At 36.7% G+C, this 23907-nt stretch overlaps 1 protein-coding gene across 1 annotated transcript in view; it reads right to left on the bottom strand.

The window, feature by feature from the left end:
* GNAQ (G protein subunit alpha q) overlaps positions 1 to 23907 on the bottom strand; it is a 285781-nt gene that overhangs the window by 37257 nt on the left and 224617 nt on the right. Inside the window, exon 5 of the mRNA XM_069476371.1 lies at positions 22918 to 23047. Coding sequence (XP_069332472.1) covers positions 22918 to 23047 — 130 coding nt within the window. The remainder of the gene's footprint in view (positions 1 to 22917; positions 23048 to 23907) is intronic.

The following is a 23907-nucleotide window of genomic DNA, read 5'->3' as shown; positions in this document are numbered from 1 at the left end:
TTAAACGATTCCAGGAAAAAGAGCAAAAAAGCATTACTGAGCTGCAGATTCCCTTGTTCTGTCAAAATCACTCTCCCAGCCCTGGGTATATTAACAGAACTTCAATGTGGCCCTGGGCAGTGGGTATGTTAAGACCATGTAAATGATGCTCTTTGCTATATAAGTGTCCTGCACAGGATTTGGGGATCGATAAGAGTCATTAATAGGAAAGATGGTTTCAATAACTGCCAAGTATGTCAGATTACGAGACTTACTTCAAGGGCACATTATGACTTGGATGGAAACCACGTGGTATGGTTATGGATTTCAGAATTGCAGACAACAACCTGACCGAAAGTCTGGTCTGCCCTGATGGCAGAGACTATTCAGTGTCTACCCAAATATGTTTCTCCCCTTGTCCTATAATAGAACTGTCGCCAGAGAAATGACTTCCCAGCTGGACTCCATGGGGAAGCATTCTTTGAAGTTATACGTGGACAGGTGACTAATTCTTACAGGTGGAACGTGAGCAAAGCCTTAACCATGCCCTAGGCAGTGGTGGCTCAACGACTGGACAGAACCTGGGCCCCTGACTAGCCATGAGGAGCAGAGCAGCTCTGCATAACCTGACTGCTTCCTTAAACCAGAACCGAACATCCATATGATTTAAGTGACTATATTTTCAGGACTCTGTTATAGCAGCTGAGCTTTCTCCTGACTAATACATTCTCTAAGGAAAAATTGTACTTAGGAGGATATGGTTATGGTAGCCTCATTTCTCCTTCATGTTCCTGAACTTTAGGTTTCCTTATCTGTAAAATGAGGAGGGTAACTAAAATCCTTTCTGGCTCTAAAATTCTATGATTCATCGTTACTATCGTTACCGTGAGACCTATCCAATCTCACCCCAGTAAATACTCTGTTCCTTCAAGTTTGCTCACTGTGCCTTCTCAAAGCCTGCTCCAAAGCTCTCATTTACACTGATAACAGCTTGTTATCTCTACCTGGAGCTTTTGCCATTTACTGGGGATCAAAGCCTTAAAGGATTGAGTTCTTATTCGAAAGTTCAGGTACCAACCTGAGTTGATGAGATTCTGGAAAGGCAAAGACTTCCCATGAAATTATTCCAGTGAAATGGAACCTTTGAGTTAAGCCCTGCTTGCATTAAAACATAAACATGCTGAAAATTTGTTACAACTGTCTTCCAAACAGACGAGAATTTGTACTCACAAGCGCTACAAACAAGGCCCCAACTTGTTTCTTTCTTTTTTCTTTTGTAAACCAGCAAAGGACTGGTTAATCAGTTCTGCAAATAATCATTTACTTTCTACCACTTTAAATATTTCTTCCTGTATTTCCACCATTACTCCCACATACATTAAGTCATTTTCTCTCTCCCTCTTTCTTCCCTCTCCCCTTAACTCATAAATGCTTCTCATTAGGAAGAAAATTGGTAATATAACATTTACATCTGTATCTTTTAGAGCCTAGTGTCTGCTTTTACATGGCTCAGGTCTCTAATTCTTACCAGCATAAAAATTACCCACTATAATGTTTTCTACTAGTATTCCCAAGCCATCAGCTATCACCACAGCACTCCCACTGTGCCTTGGACATCAACTTTATAAGAACTACATCTACCATAACTGCATTTTTGGCTTCTACCAGCTGTGTGAGTCCATCAACGACATAAGTGTTCGGCAGTTTCACTCACTGCACATAAACTGACCACTGACATATCAACTTCCAACAGTCCAATATCTCGCTCTAGTAACACTGAAAGCCCTTCTTTAGTTTTCCTCATGAAGGGACGTTAACTCCTTCCCAGCATATGAATACCATGCACATTTTAACTGCTTTGAAACTTTTTAAGCCTGCTAAATCCAAATATGCCCCCTAGAAGCTAAAAGCAAAATTCTAAAAGGTAAAACATAAATCATCCCAACTGTGATATTTCTTGATTAAATACTTAGTCTAAAATTATTAAATAAATTTAAGCTAAGTCAAAATCAGAGAAAAGATTATCTGGAAACCTCAAGTACGAAGGATTATTTCCTCCAGCAGTGCGGCCATCTTTAATTCTCTGTGTGCTGTGCCACGCAAGGACATTTGTCCTACATTTGCTTTCAGTTTTATTTTTACCAATTTTCAAATTAGCCTTTCCTCAAATTAGTCTTTCCTCTAATATAGGCTACATGTGTTTTTGACATGATTTTCCTTAAGGTTACAACACAAGCGTCAACATGTAAGGGTCAAGGCAACAACTAAATTAAAAGCCCTAGACAACATCACAAATCTTCTAAAATGCAATGTCAAAGAATACCCTGAAACAATATTAATAAAACACAGCTGGATATTTAGATGGCACAAATGATATGCATAACATATTTGTGTTTCAGTTATTAATTTCTAAACTAAATTACTCGCTAGCTTTAAAAATGAAAAATGCATGTATATGGTAGAAAATTTCAACATCAAAAACCATACAAAGAAAAGTAGAATTCCTTCTAGCCCAGATCCACATTACCTTCCCATATTCTCCTGTACCATTTCGAACAATTTAATGTATATACGAACATATAATATGTATTTATATATAATTTCTAGATAAATGGAAACATACTATAATGATTGCCTATACTTGGCTTTTTTCATTTAATATGCTCTTGAGACTGTTCTATATCAGCACACGTAAATCTAGCTCATATATTTTAAAAGAGCTTTAATAATTTTCTGAATCAGTCATCTTGATCTTCATTTCAGTTTTTATAGTCTTTTCCATCTCTGCATGTCAGTTTTTGTACACATATGCACAAATAAGGACAAATTCAAAGACAAATAACATATATATTTAAAATTTTGAAAGATAATCCAAAATTGTTCTCAAGAGACTGTTTTATGTTTAATTTAAAAAACAAATCATCCTGTTTGTAAAAATTAAAAACAGCCCATTAAAATAAACATACAGATAAAAATAAATAAACAGACTCAACAGAGTGTCCTTAGGATAGGAAATAATTTGAATATGTACGAGCCTCTAAACACATACTTTCTTGGCAGAATTCTGTAGACTCACATAAAAAGAAATATTTCTGATTTCATAGATCAATGATATCAATGTAAACATGGCATTTCAAACAATATTGGCCAATTGTAACTATCCAAATTGATTTGAGCCTGATACTGTTATAATACTACCTAATGCAAAATAATTTTATAGCTCTCTAATATCCTTAAACATTTTAGTAAACTATTACCTTTTGCCTTTCAGTTAAGAATTAGAAAACAGTTGGATGCTTAATGAACATGACAAATGCAAAGCTTTGACTTGGGGGGACAGGCAGTACATGGGCAACGTATGTAACCTGAAATTCTGTATCCCCCATAATAAGATGAAATAAAAAAATAAAAAAAAATATTTTTGCTAAATTCGATCATATCAAAAAGGCATTTTTTTTTTCAGAAAACAAAAATGGGATAATACTTTGCCAGTCAGAGTTCTGAGATAATATGTTTTCCTATCTAAAAACCCACGTTTCGTTCAGTTCCCTTAATGAACAACTGTAGCACATGACTACACTTTTCTGTTCTCTCTAGCGTAGGCCCTGCGGCAGGTCTATGGAATAGTGTAGAGACTGGACTGACTTATGCCCCACGCCCCATTCAATATGTAACCTAGGAAACCATGCCCTTAATCCCACATAATTTGTGAAAAGGCCAGACAAGAACATAGTTATTTTGTTGATATCTAGAAAAATGAAACAAAAGAAAAGTTTAGTGCAAGAGGCACAGGAGCTAGTTAGAAAACTTTAAAAGGATATGATCCATAAAACAAACCTCAAGATTGCAATGTGTGTATTGAATCAGGTAACCCATGAAAAGAGGAGGGTTTTAGCAGCACTTTGCCTTCTAGAAGTATTATGTGCTGTGATGATAATATTACATGTGCAAAGCCATTTAAATGCCTCCTCTCTTGTCCCTATTTTCTGTGAGACAATGCACTTGCCATTTGTGATTTTGCTAACTGGTGTACTTTTCAGGAAGGTAACTCTAAATTTGGGGAGGGATTATTCTATTGTGATCAAATGTGAAGAAATATCATTTGCATTCATTACAAGGGTAAATAAAACTGTTACACTAACACTCCTGAGCTATACAAACACAAAGTCAAAAGTGTCCTGTCTGGTGGGATGGTTCTGTAAACAGCCATGGAGTACGAAGCAAAGCACATTGGCAATGCAGAGGCAATTTGCTTAGGGACAAGACAGGTGAGAAAGAGTGTGTGAAAGTCTGTAAATGATTAGCATGGCAAGCTGCTCTGGGAAGCCCATATAAATATCCCCCAGAAGTGCTATTTTTGTATTTTCTGTAATACATTGCTATAAAACAGTTGCATTTTGTGAGTTGTTTTGTTTTTACTGAAGGCTTATGGATTTGAGGGAATGTTTATACCAATACTAGTGAAAGTGAAAGTTGCAAAAAGTTTAAAAATCGTGAGCTGGTACATAGATTTTTATCCCATGCCATGAAAAATGGTAAGTAGGCATTTCCATCCATTTTATGATAAAAAAAGAAATACAAGGCTATGCCCAAAACAAGAAAGTAAGACTGAATCAGGGAAATTTCAAGCTTTCAGTCTCAGAGTTGAAGGACTGAATTTTTACATGATACTACAGAATTTAGGGATCATCTGTTTGCCTTTAATACAATCTCTTAATTTAAACATAAGGATACCAAGACATGGATATTAAATAATTTCCCCAAGGTCAATTGGTAAGTTAGTGGAATTTTGTTTTCCTCATTTGTAACCCAAGGATCTTTCACAAGAACAATATATAATAGTATTTTGTCCCCATCTGTAGTTTCCTTTATCATGGACAAAGCTGTACTAACCTGGGCTCTAGCATACCCTATGCTTCTCTGGGAAGACTTGTCAATAAGTGGTGGCAACATGGGGAATTGGATTAAGTACCAGATTGGGAATAAAAGCTCTGCATCGAAGGCTGGCTTCATCAGGAAGCAGTGATATGACCTTGGGCAAGTCATTTGACCTCACTGGATCTCAGTTTTTTCATTTTACAAGGAAAAGGTTGAAACAGACTCTAATCTTCAGTGCTATCATTTTATAAGTGTGATTAGTTTGTCCAAATTAACACAAATACCGTATTTTTATGAGGCAAAAGTTTGTGAGGACAATTTGGGAATTTACCTTTAGCTTTATGTAAATATTAATACTTCACGCTGTAGTGAGGGTACCACCTAGTGGACATTCGGCTAACCTGAACAGCCAAGAGTAGTGAAAAATTCAGTTTACGGAAATGCTACAAAGAACTGTTTATTAAAACATATAAAAAAAAAAATCAAAGGGCTGGAAGAAAATTCAAAGGCTATGCTTTCTGACTTGAGGAAGGGCCAAATCATCAACATATGAGAATTTGTCTTATTACTGAAAGAAACCGAGTGCCATCCTTTGGTAAACTAGAAAAATAATGACTTAAAAAACTGATATCACCTATGGAATGGGAGAAAATATTAGTAAATTATATATCTGATAAGAGCTTAATATCCAGAATACATAAAGAACTCCTGCAACTCCCTGATTCAAAAATGGGCAAAGGACTTGAATAGACATTTCCCCAAAGAACACAAATAGTCAATGAACACCTTAAGAGCTGCTCAACATAACTAACCATTAGAGAAATCAAACCACAATGAGGAACCACAGTCAATAGATGGCCATTACTTAAAAAATAAAAAAAAAAAAAAGAAAATAGTAAGTGTTGACAAGGATACAGAGAAATTGGGACCCTTGTATCAATATATTGCTTGTGGGAACATAAAATGGTATAGCTGCTATGAAAAACAGTATGGCAGTTCCTCAAAAACTAAAAAATAGAATTACCATATGATCCAGCAAATCCAATTCTGGATATACACCCAAAAGAAATGAAAGCTAGAACTTGAAGAGATATTTGTACACTCACGTTCATAGCAGCCATTATTCACAATAGCCAAAAGATGGAAGCAATCCAAGTGTTCACTGATGGATGAATGGATAAACAAAATGTGGTATATACATGTAATACAATATTATTCAGCCTTAAAACAGAATGAAATTTTGACACTTGTCTACAACGTGAATGAACCTTGAAGACATCATGCTAAGTAAAATAAGCTAGTCACAAAAGGAGAAATACTATGGGATTCCAGTTATATGAGATACACAAAGCGGTCAAATTCATAGAGCTAGAGAGAATGGTGGCTGTGGGGGGTGGGCAGAATTATTGTGTAATGGGTATGGTGTTTCAGTTCGGGAAGATGAGAAAGTTTTGAAGATGGATGGTGGTGATGGTTGCACAACAATGTGAATGCTTTTGATACCATGAACAGTACATAACTCTTAAAAATGGTTGAAATAGTAAATTTTATGTTATATATATATTTTACAATAAAAAATGTATAGCAGTGTGAAATATAAAACTAAGTCTGTTTTTAGAGAAGAAAAGCTCTTCGTTTCCTCAAAATTCTGTTTCAACATTTCCTTGTTCTTTTTCAGGGGTTTACAGTTCATTTATAACATTAGCTTATAAAATACATATTGGAAAGAGTGAATTGTTTTTGATAACTACTGAAATACCTTCAAAGGAAAATGTGCATTTTTAAGAATCCAAGAGAGAGAAAATAAACACTTTCGTCCCTTGTGATTTTTGACTAATAAATAATGCACATTTGATGAGACTTCTGGGTGTCTCTGATTTTCTTTGAGTTTGATTCAGAAGAGAGAAATGTACTTATTTAATATGAAAATGTTTGCTCTGTTCCAAGCTGGGCTCGGTGCCAGGGTGGGGGGTGTGGATGTCACAATAGCGTTCAGACGCCTGGAGCGCCGCTAGGCACAGTTTTGCTGCCACAGTCTGCAGCCCAAGTGTGGTGTTAAACTAGTGACAGCTGGAGCTGCCTTTGCCGGAGGGGAAGGGCATCTATAAAAGAACGACTGGGTCTGCGCGAATGCCCTTCGCTCTTGTTTTAAATGAGATGGCTACGTGGGGCCTCTCTGGGGAGGCTACAAAAGGAATGGCTGTCCTTAGCAAAAATTAATTAAGACAAGACCTTTCCTATGCCTTTCCCTTCTGAAATACCCTCTGCTCTCCCATACTTAATCTATCTCTACAAAATCTACCTCTGGAAAGAATATTTGGCAAACTAAATTATCCCAATACATAAGTGCCAGGGGAGGCTTAGTGTATATTGTTATTTTAAAAGGGTCTAGGCAACAAAAGAAATGAACCTCTAACTTCAGAATCCTCAGTGTTGATGAACTGGCAAGGGGAAGGATTGGGGGCCTCTGGGTTCCCCTAAAGCAGGGTTTCTCAACCTCTGCACTACTGACATTTGGGGCTGGGTAATTTTTTGTTTGTGGGGCTGCCTGTCCTGTGCATTGTAGGGTGTTTAGCAACATCCCTGGCCTCTCCTGCTAGATGCCAGTAGCACCCCTCTAATTATAAGAACCCAAAATCTCTCCAGACATTGATGGGTGGGCGTGGCGGCAAAATAGGCTCCTCTTACACCGCTGAGAAGCACTGCTCTAAAAATACCACATAGGTAGGTGGTCAGCTGCTCCGCCAACAGGCATCACTAGCTGTTCTTGCCCAAGGAGCTTATAATCTCACTAAAAAATTCAGATCTACACTGAAATTATCAGAAAGTAGTACAAGCCAGGATATAAAATGAAGTGATTGAAAGTGCAAACAATGAGAGTAACTTTTTAGATTTCTACAAGAAGCTCCCAGTGCAATTTGATAAAATGGAATGAGACTACTGATATCTAAAGAGAAGTCTCTTTTTTTAAGCAGTTTTTTTTTTTTTTTTTAAGAAGACAAAGCTGCTTATAGGAGAAGGATCAATTTAGATCTCAACTTGGTCTGTTTTCCTATGATTTTATATGTAAAACCTTCATCTTCTTCCTCTCTCCTCAGCCCATCCTGACACTTAATCAAGACGGTTAAATCTTGAAGTCATGGTGCCCACATACCACCTGCTTCTTTTGCAAAGGTGACCCTCCAAATGTAAGGAATTTATTGGGCTATAATGTTTTGAGGATGTAGCTTTTATGCTCTGAGCCTCAAATTAGTAAAAAATTTCCAACGGAGAATGTTTTTAGATTCCTGGATTAGGAATTATCATAATATAATAATCACCTATGGAACATTTACTATGTATCAGGGACATATATTAAGTTATTGAAGCTTTACAACAACTCAAATGCAGGTGGAATAAACTGGGAACCTGACATCCCCAAGGTCAAACAGCTGGACAGTGGCAGGTCTGGGATTTGAATCCATGCAGGCTGGGTGCACAGTCTGAGCTCTTAACCACCACACAAAACTGCCTCTTTAGAATTCCAGGCCCTTTTTTTGCTAAAATTGCTAATGTGAAGTTAACCCTGAATAACTCTGGATACTCTCATCTCTTTAGACCTCAATCCCCTCATTTGTAAAAGATGATTGAATTAGGTGACTTGTAAAGACTCTTCCTGTGCCTAAAATGCCCAATAAATATTTAGCTCTGGAATTTTCTGCCATACAATATTCAATTCAGAGACAAAAATGTCTCTACGTAAGTTTGACTTTGCAAGCGAGATGTTGTGGAACAAACACTGGGATTGGGACTTGAAGACATGGGTTCAAAGGCTTTCTCCTCCCTACCACAAGATGCATCTCATCTTCGGTTTCACTGTAAGGCAACGGACTGCTAATCTTAACCACAAGTGGAGTAGTAGTATACGCTTTTTCTTTGAGGCATCTTTCTGTTTTGAGAAGTGTTTTCTAAAGAAATCTGTCTCTGGACTTTTGTTTAACGAACTAGCTCTTCTACAGATTCTGCGTCAACATTGCTAAACCACTCACACTCCAGGAGTCTTAAACCAACCTGGTGGTTTGAGGCCTAAGGAGACTTCAGTTAGCAGTAATCTTGGACTGGGATACTGAAGATAGTCCAAGTCACTCTGAAACCCTTGGTACTGGCATTATAAAGACTTCTCCTGTAACATTCTTTATAGGTCTAATAATGCTCTGAGTGGAGTTTCTGATTAGAAAGTAAATTCTGAATAAACTCACTCACTCTGACGATAACAAAGCAGAATGAGATGGAGAACCCAGAGAATCCCTTATTCCTGCCAGTGACGTGCGGGCACTGATAAAACGAGGACCATGCTGCCTGGGAAGACAGAAGGCAGAGGGGGCCCTTGCTCCTTGTGCCCTACTGGAGTAGCGCCTTATGGTAAACAGCTAAGAAACTGTTTTAAGAACAAATCTGCTGAACTTTATTTTCTATGATGGGCGCAGCTGCTGGAGAAAAGAAACAGGAATCACAAACTCCACTCAACATTCACATACTCTGTACACAGGTGGGAAGGAGGTTGGATGAGAATGTGTGTCCTGAGACTATGCTATTCGCTTGGGGAAAATTCCACAATGTAATAATTCTAACAAGAATTACCCTTTTCTTTAGCACAGAAGACAAACAGAATCGTAAGGGGGACTGTGTATTTGGAAAATGAAATAGCAACAAGGAGCAGTTTTTCCTCATAAAGATGTACCCTGGCAAATGGGACTAAATAATTAGTGAAATGATTGGTACAACTTGAGAAACTTCAGGTTATTTTTAGAATTTAGCATATGGCCTAAAATATTAACAATTTTAAATTAATTTCAGGGTTTAAAGTGATACATATATTTACATTTCAACAAAATTCGGTTTAAAGTTTATCTTTAGTTTTTTTAAAAGGCATCCTCTGTGAATAAAAGGAGAAAGAAGATCACAACATGTCGTGATGAAAATCCACTGTCTAATGATTTTTATCCAATTAGATGCTGGTTCATTTATCATGTGCCCAAAGCCTGGAGGATTTGTGGAAAGACAGGTAAAGGCTTCACTTCCCATCTCAAGGCCCAAAAAACACAATCTCAACTGAAACCAGAAACCAGTGCCTGCCAGACTGAAAAACAACAACAATAACAAAAAACAGGGAGCTTATTATTAGCGTCAACAATAGGCCTTTGTCAGAAAAGATCCTGCTCCCCCTGGTGCTTGTTCATTACTGTCTTTCTCTTTGGAAGCAGCTCCACTTCTATGTGAACTAGCATCTGAAGCGCCAACCTGTGAACCGTTTAGTCAGATGGCTCAGACTGCCCCAGCTGCAGCTCCAACATTTTAGGAGTTTTTCCTCTTGGCTTGACGAGTCCCAGAGCAAGAACTCGGGCAAGACCTCACTACTTAGTGGTAGAGGAATTGAACAGCATGGACCTATGGTCATTTTAGTGACTGTGGAATTAAACAAAACAAAATAAAAATATTATACATGTTTTGTATCTGTGCCAAAGGGACTGTTACTGAGCACTGGGCAATTTGGAAATATAATCACAAAGCAAAGATAAAACTGTTTAAGATTTTTATCTTTCAGGTCATGAAAAATAAAACATTTCACTCAGTTTTTCCAAAGTTTTTAAATAGTGGGTTTTGGGGGGAGTGGGGGGTGGGGAAAATAAGTGTGTCTATCCATTATCCCAGTTCAATGGGCAACTCTAAGATGAGAAGCATTCCGAGGAAGCACTGGGATCATGAACAAATTTGTTAGAAACTCAGTTTAAAGAACACATAACCTGAGTGCTTTTAAATTCTATGCTGTCTCTTCTCTTTTAGTAAGTTGACAGCCTATTTCAGGGTTGCGGGGGCAGCAAGGGGATGGGGGAAAGGGGGCATACATTAAACTGCAAGTTTAGGCTGCCACATCTTCAATGATCAGTTTTGAACATCCTCATTGGGCACAGCAGCACGGTACCATTGGGGAAGTGAGGCAGGAAACCAGATGCTAATTACAGTATGTATTAACATGCTGCAAATTAATCAGGAAGAGCACGTTTAGTGTCATTTTCTAGGAGAATTAAAACTAAGACACATCAATGAAACTAAGTTTAACAGAGAATGAACAATATATTCCTCTTGTAAGTGTCACACACCCCATGAACACAGGTGAGAACTAAGGATGTCCATAGCTCTCTGGGTGTGGGAAAAAATGATTCCTACTTCTAATCTCTCAGCTAAGTGTTTACAGGACAGGACTGGCCACATAATCTGGAGGGTCCAATCCAAAACGAAAATGTGGGGCCCTTGTTCAAAAAGTATTAAGATGGCGGCAGCAGAGTATTAGACCAAGCGCAGGGCCCCTCCACAGGGTTGCACGTGGCTACACGCAGTGAAGCTGGCTGGCCCTGTTAGTGGAAGAGATGCTGTATGTTAAAACATACAAATGAAGCTGAATTTATGCTGCAACTGTTTTTGAAAATCACTTTTAAACTTAAACTGAGTCACAAAAAGGGGGGAAAGCCCCCCACTGCCCCCCTTAGACTCCCAAACCAAAAACAAATAAAAAACTGGGAAGGTTGAGGAGCTACTGATTTCCCACCTGCTGCTGTGTGTGTGTCACTCCCGACTCACTCTCCCTCGCAGTGCCTAGACTGCACCTTCCCGTTGACAAAAGCAGTTTACCAGAGCACTGTACAGACTTGCAAACTTTCAAAATAGGGACCCACGTTAACAAAATACATTTTATATTGTACCCAGTGCACACGTACACACACACACACACACATATAGGTAAATAAGTGGAAACAAGTGTCATGAAACAGTAATTCTCCTGTGATACCCTTTAACATTTTCTATTCAATTTCATTTAAATTTATTCTGTTTCATTTTTAAAGATGCTGCTCATGACCAACCATACGGAATTCACAACCCAGTAATGGTTCCAATTCACTCACGTGTTGAAACCCACAAGTTGAAAAACACTGTTACAGTGGCTATTGTTTTTCTCTGCTAGTTGTGCTCTTCTCCCTGGAAATACATTCTGGAAATACATTCTGCTCTCACTACTGGGTCAATGTTAACTTACACTGAAACAATCTCAGCAGTACTACACCCTCCCTGCACCCCCTGAGATTTTTCATTTTGAAGTGGAGTGGAAATGCCATTTTTTCTTGGGTTGCTAAGCTGAGAAAATGTGATTCAAGACTGTTTGAGGCAAAGAAAGAGATTCCCAACCAAACTCCTGGTTCAGGTACCAATAAAGCAGCTTCACCCTGGTTCTTCCTGGTTATGTGAGCCGTTAAGAACTTCGGCTAGTCTGCGAGGACTTTTGTTTTTTCAACCACAAAGTCACAACTAATACAAACACCATGGTGAACAAAACACGTAAAGAGGTAACAAACATATGTTATAGATATGAGTAGCTGTACCTTAAAAACCATATTGCTTTCAGTCCCTTTTTTTGCATTTTTAAACCTTTCCTTCTATTATTATGAAAGAAAAGCTTCCTTGTTTTTTCAGCATTTACAGAAATAACAATTTTCCCCATATTTTTACCTTATTTAACAAATAACAATTAAGTCTATTACTGGCTGAAAGACATAAATGTCAAATCAAAGAGTTATCTTAAGGCTGCATTAGCCATGGATGATGTTTAGAAATGAAAGTAGTAACAGCACCATTAAAATTTTTGATAATATAAACTATCATTTACTAAATGTCTATGTGTTCCAGGAAGCTTATATGTTATCTATTTTAACGATTCTCATGACACCTTAAGACAAATAATAGTCTCATTTTTTACATTAAAAGGGAGGTACAGAGATACAAACTTGTTCAAGATTACCCAGCCTGAAATGCAGGGTACTGCGATTCAACCCAAGACAGTCTGGCTCCTCCTACTTTCTACTTCCCTGCTGCCTCTTCAGAGACTGTGTGGAGTGGTCCATCACAGTTGCCCAATGTCCCATGAAAGACATCGCCCTATTTTCTTATTCTTTTTTAAAGAGACAATTCATATTATTAATTGGCAATTCAAAATAATAGTTTTTCTTCATAGGTTCCTGTGTGAAAACACATTCTGTTACTATGGCAGATTTAACCAAGGCAGCAACAGGCACCTGCAGAATGGCAGATATACCATCCCTGCCCCTGGACCGTAATCCAGGCTGAGGAACATTTCATGCAACCCAGACCTCCTACTAAATGCTGAGCCTGGAGTCCCAACCAATGTGCTATTCTTCTGGAGAAAAACAAAGCCACAGATAATGATTTTAAGTCTTATAAAATGTAGATTCCCTACTAAAAAACAAATTCTTCTTCCTTTTTTTTTTAAAGGAGAATCAGATGGTACTCAAGAAAGACCCCAGCTGGTTAAATTTGGCCACCAAAGTGGTCCAGATTCCTCTGGCTTTGGGCCCACAGAATTTTCATTCGATCATCTACAATGTTGAGCTTTTATTTTGAGCTTCAAACTCTCTGCATTTGCTCCATCTAGAACGAACGACTAAGTGGTGAGATAAATCCTGGTCTCATAAAACTGTCTCCCTTATTTCAATAAACTCCTTAATTCATATTATTTCTAAAGGATGTCTCAGTTTTGAAGACATTTTTGGAAAATTGACAGAAAATGGATGTTTTCTAATACTGCTAAGCTTCTTTGACTAGACATTTGTACTTATTTTTCCATTCACTTGTATTTCTATCTTATACTTCTGAAAGCAATTAGGAAAAGAGAAAGTAGACTAAAAAGCTCATTTTTATTTAACCAGATTTTAATACATTAATATTTCTTATTTTAAAATTTAAAATATCTATCATTCTTTAATCCATACAGTATATTTGTTCATGTAAAAATTAGAAAATGTGGGTAAAATGAATAAAGCATAAAACCAAAATTACCCTTACCTTAATCCCAACTATTCAGAGAGAATCTCTGCTAACAGTTTCAATTCAATTTTCCAGGCATTTATGTATGCACTGATAATAAATATCTGTATAATGTATCTTTAAAAATCAGATGCATACTGTACATGCTATTTGAAATCATTTCTTTGTATCAATATATCATGAACAACTTTGTGTCTTATATTTGTTACAAATCTATATTATTATTTTAGCATCTACATAGTATTTTATTTTTTAGGTATACTCTGAAGTTTTAAATTAATCTCCTACTATTATATAATTTAGTTGTTTTCATTATTAATAACTATAAACAAAGTTGTCTTTGGGACATGTAATTAAACAATTAGCATAAAATTCCTAGCAGTGGAATCACAATTTCAAGCACATGTGGAATATTTACAAACACTGACCACATACAAACACAAGCAATGTTCTAAATGATCCATGGTGAATTATACCATGTCATGTTTATGGATAGTAAAACTCAATACTGTAAAGTTGAAAAACTAACCTCAAATTTATCTACATATTTATTTAAATTTCAATCAAATTTCTTTTTTTGGAATTTGATATACTGATCTTAAAATTCAAATGGAAGAGCAAAGGACTAAGAATAACCAAGAAAATTCCAAAAAACAACAAGGTAGGTAGATGTGATCCACTAGATATTACCATTATTATGAAACTAGTGATTTGATAACTTTTATATTGGTACAGGAGTAGTACATAGATCAACCAAATAAAAGGCCCAGACAAAGACCCACAGATATAATAAAACTTGATACATGTCACATGTATCACTGATATCAATGGGAAGAAGGACAATCAGAAGAGTTAATGAATTAAAACATACAGCTGCTTAAAACCTTCAGGGAGCCCAAAGGCAGTACAGAATTTTACCAGGCCAGGATCTGGGGCAGAATAGGTCTAGAGAAGTGAGCCCAGTATTTGGGGTCAATTTTCCCATGGAGGTGTTTGCTGATGCTGGAGGTAGCAGAGGATGGGGCTCTAGTGAAGCGTGTTTGCTTTGCACCAGGTCTATGCACTAGGTGTGAGGGTCTGCCCAAGTAAACAGGCACATGCAGGGACTGCAGCTCAGCCACTTAGTCATCAGAGGGCTAAAATTAAAAAGATTGACAATATCAAGGTTTGGCAAAGATGTGAAGTGACAGGAACTTTCAGACATTGCTAGTGAGAGTGTAAACTGATACATTAATTTTGGAAAATATTTTGGCCTTTATTAACCTCGAAGATATGCATACTCTATGTACTTGCAATACTACTTGTACGTACATATCCATCAGAAATGTGTACCCACGTGTACCAAGATACATGTACATGAATACTCACAGCAGCATTATTTGTAATAGCCCCAAACTGGAAACACACCATAAGTCCCTAAATAGTAGAATGGATAAATAAATTGTGGTATTTTCATGCAACAGAATATTCCATGCCAGTATAAATGAATGAATTATATAGAATACATATACCTTACAAACATGATATTGAGAAAAGGAGCCAGACATAAAAGAAAACACACTCTTCACTATCCTTTATATAAAAGTTTAAAATAACATACCATCTACACAAAATTCAAAAAATGCACATTACTTCATTACCTTTGTATAAAAATTAAACACAAGTTCAAACAACAGTATTTAGGGATGCATATTTAAGTATTAAAACTAAAAAGAAAAGAAAAGTGATTACTTTAGCAATAGGTAATGGTTTCCTGGTGGGGGAGGGGCACCAGCAGGCATCAGTGGTCTTGGCAAAGTTCTAGTTCTTGGCAGGGGTGTAGGATACACAGGTTGTTTGTTTTGTGAAAAATCACTCTACTGTACATTTATGATTTGTGCACTCTTACGTGTACATATGCATCTTACAATTTAAAAGGTAAAAAAAAAATCAGTGGAGAAAAGATGGATGAACTTACTATTCAATACATGGTATTGAGACAACTGAATATAATTATGGCATTGAAAATGTGAAACTCTTACTTCCTACCATACACAAAAATCAATTACAGGTCTATAGGAAGTCTATGAAAAGCAAAGCAAAACCTTGTAACTTTCAATAGAGAATAAGGGATATATCTTCATATTCTTGGGGAAAAGAATTCTTGAAGAAAGTATAAAAATATAATCAATAAAGCAAGTAAGTTGATCATATTAAATTAAAACCCTTCCATAAAATAAACCAAGTGTAAAGACAAACCATGTATTGACAGAGGATAATGTCTACATATATAATAGGCAAACAGTAATTTCCAGAATACATTTTAAATTGTATATATATAAAAAAGAAAATGACCATTCCATTAGGGGTTGGGGTGAGGGGAGACCAGGTAAGAATAGGAAAAGGCAACCTGTGTGATAACCACCTAACTGGCTGAGAAGCATGTGAAACACAGGAGGACGCATTCATACAACAGAGCAATGTGTTAGTTTAAATAATTGAACTATAGTCATGTATAGCAACATGAAAAAATAAAATCTCAAAAACAAAGCTGAGTGAGGAAAACAAACTGCAAAATGAAACCATTTGAATAAAACTTATAATCATGCATAATATTTAGAATGCGATATTACATATTGCTCATTGACACATTCACAGGTAGTAAAAACGTGAAAAAATATGCCTAGGAATGATAAATGCCAACTTCAGGCCAGTAGCTTCTTCTGGGGAGGAAGAGAAACAAATCAGGGAGGGTAACACAGGATCCTTAATTATATCTGTATCATTTTATTTCTGTGAAAATAAAGATTTGAAGTAGATACGTCAAAATTTTAAGTTCTACATAACTTTATACTCTGTCTCACTGAAATAGTTTATAAAAACAGAAGTAAACCAAGCTCACTTTCCTAGCTATTCTAAGTTTTACCAGCGGTCCCCCCCAGGGACCAGTTTCATGGAAGATAATTTTCCAAGGATCAGGGGTGGGGGTGGGGGTGTGTCATGGGTGGGGGTGCGTCATGCGGATCTCAGGCGGTGATGCGCAGCCGGTTCCCTAACAGGCTACAGACCAGTACCAGGCTGAGACCCAGGGGTTGGGGACCACGGATTTAGACTACACGGTGTTGGCCCATCACAAACTTTCATGTTATGGCACCAGCTTACACTGAGGGAAGCTGAAGAAAGAGCCCTTATGAATTCTAACATTTGTTTCCCTTGCGGGATATCAGCATGGACCTGATTTACTTCCTCCCATGGCATCACCTTCTGAAGCTGCAGGAGAAGTCACTTGGGGCTCAGGACCTGCAGAAGGTAATTTCAGTAACTATTTGTCTTTATGTTAAGGACACAGCGTGGGGCCCGGTGCAGGAGGTGGGTCTGGCAGTAAGGACAAAGTGAATCTTGAAATGAATCAGGATTATCTCCTTTCACTGGTTGCTAAGAGATACTTGACTAAATTTGTGAGTTACCTCTAGGAAAGATACACAATTGTGTGATTCGCATTTCAATTTTTAATCTCTCCCGCAATCCTTACTGCTCTCTCATCTAGATTTTTCATCCAGACTTATTTTATCCTCCTGTATGTGTCTGCATGTAGTCACATACAGTGTGTGTTTAAAATTATAAAAGAAATTTTGATAAATTTAATTGAATTAATACTTATAACTTCTGTTCATCAAAGGATATCATGAAAAGAATAAAGGCCAAGCTATAAGGTGGAAAAAGAGATTTGCAATACATGTGACAAAAGGCTCACATCCAAAGAACATAAGAGACTCCTATCAATCAGTAAGAAAAAGATGGATAACCTGAAGAGAAAATGGACAAAGTTGGTATATGACAGAGTTAAATTTTAGCTCTCAATTTGAAGTCTTACTTTACCTTTTAAAAAATATTATTTCAGTTATGATTTATAATGCTATCACCTACTGAGAATGACAATCACTGTTTATACTTTCACCTTGGTAGAAAATTTCTAAATTCTTTTTTGGGAGGGAGGATGAATAAGCTTTATAATAACCCTTCCTTATAATAATTTTATATGTGTAATGAATTGATTACAAATATTGGATTATACTAAATATACTATTCCACAATCTGAGTTTTTCATATGACATAATTCATCTTAAAAAAAAAAAACAAAACTACTGCACAGATTCCAACGTATGGGTTCAATATAAATTCTTTAAAAAATTTCCAATTTACATTCCCACAAAACGTGTTCATGTGTGCCTGCTTCACTATACCGTTACCAGGTGTCTGGTTCAAACACATAAATGGTGATCAGAAAACTTTCTTCTAGCACAAGAAAAGCAAGGAGGACGAAGACATGCAGGAGTATAGTAATGAGGAAACACAAAAGCTAAGGCATGAAAGGGGTGGGAGAAGGAGTTTTAAAAAGGGACAAGAGGCTGAAAATGAACAAAGTAATGAGGAACTGGGAAAGAGGTTAAATATAAAAAAGTTGGGCATCTTTCAGGAATATCTTTGTTAATCAGGTCATGAATCTGAGCCAAGTGTATCAAAGGCATAATTTGATCAAGAGTCAATAAAAGAGGGTCTGAGTCAATTCAATTAATGATCAGTGTGACCAGATATCTTAACTTAAGCTCTTACTTTTTAACTACTTATAAGTTTCCTTTAGATCTTTCCTTTGGAGTTTGAATGTTTTCTCCTCAGTTATTAGTCAGTTTTTCCCCCAAAGCTGAATGTTATCTGAAGAAAATTCCCAAAAGCTCGCTCAGAGTTTTTAGAGCAGAACAAAGTACATGTTTCACACTTTTAAAGAAAATGTTCAGACTTTGGTTGCAGTTGAATAACTTCAAAATGGCTTCATTTTAAAATCTAGGAGAAGTATCCAAAGGAAATGCGTATTTTAGACTATTTATTTTAACATAGTTCCTAATCAAATGAGTAATACAGGAACTTGGAATTACTGGTAAAGGATCTCCGGCTGGTCTACTGTTACCTACAAATATAACAAGGGCTTAGAGTTATTTTACTTCCTTATGGAAAGGGCAAGATTTTCATTCTACTTCCATGTTCTTGGCTACCTTATAGCTCCTCTCACTTTTTCTGAGTATGTCTGTAACTTCTAGAAGACACTGTGAAAGAGGGGAAGGAAAGCTGGTCTGGAAGGGCAGGGGATCTGGCCTTGGGTGATGTTGGCCATGCGCCCTAATCTCTCCATTCTTGTACGTGCATCATTATAATGCATACCAGGTAAACCTGATCTGCCCCCTTCATAGGGAGGTCTGTTGGTAGATTCAAATGACTAATGGTTTTAGCAAGTTTTGGACAGGCATAAAGTGCTAAAGTATTATAAGTGTCCACTCTCTACTTTTATTAATACTTTGTCAATGGAGCAACTCAAATCAGTTTTGAAGGATAAATGTTTATGGGAACCAATGTTGGTCAAAGGAGGGCCTGGGGTAGGAAGAAATATCTTGATATTTTAATAAAACTATAACATAATTCCCCATGACCATTTCAAGAGTATTAATAAGTTAGAAGCTCACATTCAAAAAGGAAGTGGAGGAGAAAAAGGTCTCAGTCGTAGAGATTATACAAAGAGCTTAGTCTAGAAGACAGTTACTGAGGCAATGGGTGAGAAAGCATCTCTGCATTAGTGCTCAGATACTCATGAGAAAGAAAACCAGAAAAATAAAGACTAAAAGGCAATGTTTGGATAACACTGATGAACTGAAATATGTTATGTGGATATCTTATTGAGTGCTCTGGGCTTTCAGGGGCACTGAAATAATGTACCCATGAAAGGATTACATAAGAGTTGGCTTCATGCAGGTATATTATCACAGAGAAAATAAGAAGAGCAAAGGGAATATATCAAATCAACACCACTCTATAACCCTGGGTATTCTAGCCACTGTTTGATAATATAGTGCTTCTTTGGCGGAAAAAAGAAAGAAATTCATTCCCCTAACAATAGGAAGGCTGAGAATCCAGACAGACAAAAGCAGACCGATGCAAAAGTGTGAAGATGAATACATAAAATTTTAGAAATATTAAAACAAAAGCAAAAGGAGTAATCTAAAATGCTTCCCTTTGCTGCTTTTGTCTGTGGTCTGCAATGCATTTTCCACAGTTCCCCAAGATAGAAAGAAAGGCTGTCAGAATCCATTCCTAGGTTTTTTTCACAAATATATACCAAGGGAGGGAGGCACAACAAGGTCTGCTTTGGATTAAAGTTATGGACATCAGATTTCAAAACCAAGAACAAAATGTTTCAGGAATTTATTTCAGTTATGTCTCACCAAAACCAGAAAAACTGGGGAAACCAGAATTCTGTAGTTCTGAATTTCTTTAATGATTTAAGAAGTTGGAGAGGCAATGACATATACTAGTACATATATTAGTAATATATTAGCAATATATTCTCATGTATTAGTAAAACTGAAAAAAAAAGGATAATGCGGCTACATCCCAATGTTAAAAAATATTTTTGACAGTGTTTCCTAATTAGCACCAGTGACAGCTGTGGCTAACATGGAGGAAGGAATTAAGGAGCTGCGTTTTCTCGCTGTGTTTAAGATCATCTCCAATACTACCCTCAGGCGTGACTTGAGGTCTGCGAAAAGGACACCACACTTGATTTTTATCTTAGTAAGACTACAACACAGACTTTCAAAATAGTCACAAGTTATGAGGGAGTCCTAATGAAAAAATGATAGCTTTATTATTTTAGTCTGTAATTATTCAAAAGTAGCGTAATACATCACCACAGGAATCAAAGGAACCAGGACAATATTGTTAAATGTTATTAATACCTATGTAGTGAAGAGCAAGTTACTATGGAAATTTTAATTATGACATCTGATAATCAACACTGGGCCATTTTCTTCTAATCAATATAATGTACTTTTATATAAAAATCTGACCTCTGTTAGCTATATCAGGTAAAAAAGGAATAAATGATCTGTAATGTCCAGATAATTGAAGAACCAGATTTATGTTCTAGAATTAGCTGATGAGCTGTCAAAGGAATCTACTTTCTTTTCTATTTTGATAATTTTAAAGTGGTAAATTGATTAGCATGAAATTATGACATATATTTCTTTCTATGTATAATGCATTCATCTCATATAAAACATATATTGATAAACACTTATCTTCTAGCTATAATGTAAACACAAGAAATAAAATCATACATGCCCCTTACATTTTCTGTGTAGTTGATAAATGTAATTTTTATTTTACTGGACAGCAAACTAAAGAGAAATGGTGACGTACATAACAAAAGTTTTTCTTCCCCCATATGCCTTCTTCTGACCAAAAGCATATCTCCTTTATAAAATCTGTGGGGCAAAGTTGATTTTTTTCTTTCATTTTTGCATTTCTTTAGGTACCCTGGTACCCAGCACACAGTAGCAAGCCATCAAAGTACTTTTTGTCTTGATCCAACATTCAAAGAAATCAGAAATGTTATAATTAATAGATCTGCTTCCAAAATATGTAGTATGTTTAAAATACTACATCCAAGGATTATGGAGCAACAAATGAGCACAAAGATAGAGATACATAGTTAAAATTCTGACAGCAACTGCCTAAATTATGTTTTGATAACTGACTTGTCATATATTTTAACATTCTTTTAGGCACTTTTACAGGTATGGGGTAACTGGCTGATAAACAAAATTCATTCTTAAACAGAGTTCTTTGGTTGACTCAAAAGCCCATATACTTGCAACCCAGGAAAGATTCTGAAATGCATGAACAGGTAACTCTTAGCTCTATATGAGATACTGGTTCATGGAAACTTTATCAACCCTATACACAAAAGAAATGCTACAGTGGATTGGCTATGTATTTTAATGGAGATATTAATATCTATAGAAAAATAAAAGGAAACATTTACAAGAACCAAGAAGCCAGGAATTCTAAAGATGTACAATGTTAAAAGCAGACTTTAATGTGCTAGATCTTATTTTAGTCAGCTACTGGGGATATCTCACTTCCTTCTCTTCATTTTCTACTCTATTAGAAGGATATCTAGGGCTAGGCACAGTGGCTCATGCCTATAATCCTAGCACTCTGGGATGCTGAGGCAGGAGGACTGTTTGAGCTCAGGAGTTTGAGACTAGCCTGAGCAAGAGTGAGACCCCATCTCTACTAAAAATAGAAAACCTAACCGGGTGTTGTGGCATACACCTGTAGTCCTAGTTACTTGGGAGGCTGAGGCAGGAGAATCACTTGAGCCCAGCAGTTTGAGGTTGTAGTGAGCTATGATGACGCCACTGCACTCTACCTGGGGTGACAGAGTGAGACTCTGTCTCAAAAAAAAAAAAAAAAAAAAAAAATTAAATAAATAAAGAAGGATATATAATACTTATTATTGGCATTCAGTCTGCAATCTCTGCCTCTAACAGGGTATCAATGGCATCTTCTCCATTCCCCCAAAACACACACACACGCATATGCACGCTGAACTCCGGCTCAGAGGCACAGTTTTTTACACCCCTTAATTATCCTCCATAATCAACTCTGACTCATCATCAAGCCTTTATCATCCTCAAAATCCACATTTACACCTGTTAAGTTTCCCTGTCCTGGGGAGGAGATCACAATACTGAATCAGTTCTCCAGGCAGGCATATTAGGGACACTTCATCAATCACTCACTGCTTCGTAGAAACAAAACTACGCAACAGCCTACAGGATTCTGTAAGAGCAGAAAGGCCACATCACCAACACACTTCATGGCTCCACAATGAATCAATTTAGAGCCCAGCTGCAAAATCATTCACATTTGCCAAGAGAGGTTCTGAGTACTCTTTGGGACCCGCCCATCACACAAACAGTGATTTAAACAAAATGAAAATAAAACAGGATGACTCAGCCCAACACTTCTGATTTTATCCTGTAGGAAAAAGGCTATAAAATGATCGGATATTAGCCTAGGGATTTCCATGTTATTTTCATTTTCAGAACCTCTGCATAGTGTTTAAAGTATAGATAGCCTCTAAATCAATCCGAACACACAAACTTGCTCATACATCTGACAGGGGAGCTTACTACTCTGAGTGTACCATGTGGTTCCACAGGGTTATTTTTGGTTATTTTAAAAATCCTACAATCAACAGTCAAGAAAGCCATGAAGCTAGTTCACCCCATTCCCCACACCCTAATTCCTATCATTTATTTGTACTGGGTAATCAAACGATAATTCATTGGCTGTCCAAAGAACACTTACCTCATTGTCTGACTCCACGAGAACTTGATCATATTCACTAAGCGCTACTAGAAACATGATAGAGGTGACATTTTCAAAGCAGTGTATCCATTTTCTTCTCTCTGACCTTTGGCCCCCTACATCGACCATTCTGCAAGGTTAACAATACTCATATTAATAACATATAAAGAAAGATTTTAAAAAATCAATATAAATATAAATATAGCACTACTTACAAACTTATAAACAATATTCTCTTGAAAGACAATGGTCATCCAAGTCAATTCAATTAATACTTATTGAATACCTGCTAATTTTCTGTTACCTAATAGTCAAAGTCAAGACATTCTGGGTAATAAATCACTGTGCTTATTAGAAAGTTACCAGATGTGTACAAAAATTTTAACTTTGTAAAAAAAAAAAAAATCCTTATCTGTGCTGAGCAAAATGGTATTTAATTAAATAAGCACTAAAGAGTCAGAAACAAATGAGTTTTATTTGTGTTAAGTCCCACAAGCAAATACTAAACTTCAGTTTCTTTTCCATTACAATCAGAACAAAGATCCTCATGTATTTCCTGAGGATGTTAGAAATGACTGCAAATACATTTCAAAGATATGAGATGCTATATATCTCAATATGGGTAGTATGATGCTTCGACTAACTGCAAACACAGCCTGCACCGATCCTTTACCAGTAGCGTAAGCATTTTGGGCTATTTTTCCCTTCCAATATTGACAATAATCTGGGACAGGTCCAGCCATGTCAGGCAACATGGTGCAATTAGCTTTGTGTACAAACTGACTTGCTAATCAGCTGGAATAAAGTGTTGTATAAAACATCAAGATGCTACAAGGTGCCACACAGAGGCCACCATGTGAACCACGTCAAGGGTTTGCTTTTAAAACATCAATTCTGTGCTGATTTACTGCTCAGAAACCACACCGTCAATTTGAGTAATAAGGTGTGTACGAAAATATCTAGCAGTGCTTGGTATCGAATCAAAGTTTC

Source organism: Eulemur rufifrons, chromosome 7, assembly GCF_041146395.1.
Source record: "Eulemur rufifrons isolate Redbay chromosome 7, OSU_ERuf_1, whole genome shotgun sequence".
NCBI lineage: Eukaryota > Metazoa > Chordata > Mammalia > Primates > Lemuridae > Eulemur > Eulemur rufifrons.
The sequence above is the reverse complement of the archived record's forward strand: the minus strand, read 5'-3'. Positions and strand labels throughout refer to the sequence as shown.